Here is a 1670-nt window from a genome sequence, read left to right as displayed (position 1 = left end):
CGGTCTGACGGTGTCGGTGTGCGCAGGTAAATCGTGGAAGGCGCTGTCGCTGGCGGAGAAGCGTCCGTTCGTGGAGGAGGCGGAGCGGCTGCGGGTGCAGCACATGCAGGACCACCCCAACTACAAGTACCGGCCGCGGCGGCGGAAGCAGGTGAAGCGGCTGAAGCGGGTGGAGAGCGGCTTCCTGCAGCACGGCCTGGCGGAGGCGGCGGCGGGGCCCGGGCTGGCCAGCGAGGTGGCCGCCGCTGGCGGCGGAGGCGGCGGCAGGATGTGCGTGGAGGGTCTGGGACTGGCGTACGGCGAGCAGGGCTACGCGGCGGCGGGCGCGGGCCACTACCGGGACTGTCCGCCGCTGGGCGCGGCGTTCGACGGCTACAGCCTGCCGACTCCGGACCCGTCGCCGCTGGACGCGGCGGAGAGCGAGGCGCCCTTCTTCGCGGCGGGGCTGCAGGAGGAGTGCGCGCTGGTGCCCTACGGCTACGGCCCGCACCCGGCGGCGGCCGAGTACCCGGTGGCGGCGGCGTCCGAGAGCCCGTCGGGCGCGGGGCTGCGGCGGCACCTGGCGCCCGGGGAGGCGCTGGGCGCGGGCGGGTCGCTGCAGGGGCTGCTGGGCTGCCCGGCGCCGCTGCACGCGTACTACGGGCAGGCGTGCCAGCCGCCGGGCCCGGGGCGCGGCCCGCTGCCGCCGCCGCTGCCGCCGGGGGCCGTGGGGCAGCCGTCGCCGCCGCCCGAGACGGGACCGTGCCGGGAGCAGCTGGAGCAGCTGCCGCCGGAGGAGCTGCTGGGCGAGGTGGACCGCACGGAGTTCGAACAGTACCTGCGCTTCGCCTGCAAGCCCGAGCTGGGGCTGCCCTACGGCGGYCACGACGCCGCYGCCGCCGCCGCGCTGTCGTCGGCCGAGGGCGCGGGTCCCATCTCGTCGGCCGTGTCAGACGCCAGCAGCGCCGTCTACTACTGTGGCTACCCCGACTTGTGAGGGGCTCGCTGGGGCACGGCACGGACAGTGACACCGAGGCACCCGGCCCCGCTCCTATTTATGTAATTTATTTGAATCTTCTCGGGACAGTTGCACAAACTTTGGGCGAATGTATGCCACTATGCTGACCGTCCTGCAGTCTTCAAGAGTCATTCAAACTCTTTTGGCTGGTGTGACCGACATTTYCATCGTTGTTTTTCTTAAGTTCATGCTCGAAATTATTGTTCGTTTTGCAACATCAGCACTGTTGTTTCGTTGCCCACAACGTGGTCTTAGTTGTGTTTTTAACTATATCTGATTTTATTTTTTTTTGTATTTTCAGAAAATAAATGAATGTACAGCTGTTTCTGTCGTTCTTCTTGGCTACGTTGCCTTTGAGTGAGACTTATCTAAAGCTAAATCTGTCGTGCCCTAAGGGGATGTGTTGTGARTGCAGATATGATGTGATTCTTTCACCAAGGCAATGGTTTTAAATGGCTCTCCAGGACCAAGATATTTTTTTCCCAGGTGTGGACGTATTCCTGCCCCATAGCTGAAGGGCTARATATCTGCTGCTGGTCTGTGTCTTGGAGTATAGAACATGTAACTGTACTTGTGTGTGTTTTGTAGGTTTTTTTCCTTCTGATTTGAGTGCCAGGTGAATATACATTGTTGCAGAGACAGGGTTTTGCCCAATTCATCAAAGGAAACAAAA

The 1670-nt window shown here is 62.5% G+C and overlaps 1 protein-coding gene across 1 annotated transcript in view; it reads left to right on the top strand.

Moving 5' to 3' along the window:
* The window catches only part of SOX17 (SRY-box transcription factor 17), a 6873-nt gene extending 5654 nt beyond the window's left edge, over positions 1-1219 (top strand). Inside the window, exon 2 of the mRNA XM_057366651.1 lies at positions 27-1219. Within this exon, the coding sequence (XP_057222634.1) occupies positions 27-976 (950 nt within the window). The 3' untranslated portion in view covers positions 977-1219. The remainder of the gene's footprint in view (positions 1-26) is intronic.
* The last annotated feature ends 451 nt before the right edge of the window (positions 1220-1670 follow it).

The sequence above is a fragment of the Malurus melanocephalus genome, unplaced genomic scaffold (genome assembly GCF_030028575.1).
Source record: "Malurus melanocephalus ecotype Western Australia unplaced genomic scaffold, MMel_1.1 scaffold_69, whole genome shotgun sequence".
Taxonomy (NCBI): domain Eukaryota; kingdom Metazoa; phylum Chordata; class Aves; order Passeriformes; family Maluridae; genus Malurus; species Malurus melanocephalus.
The sequence above is the reverse complement of the archived record's forward strand: the minus strand, read 5'-3'. Positions and strand labels throughout refer to the sequence as shown.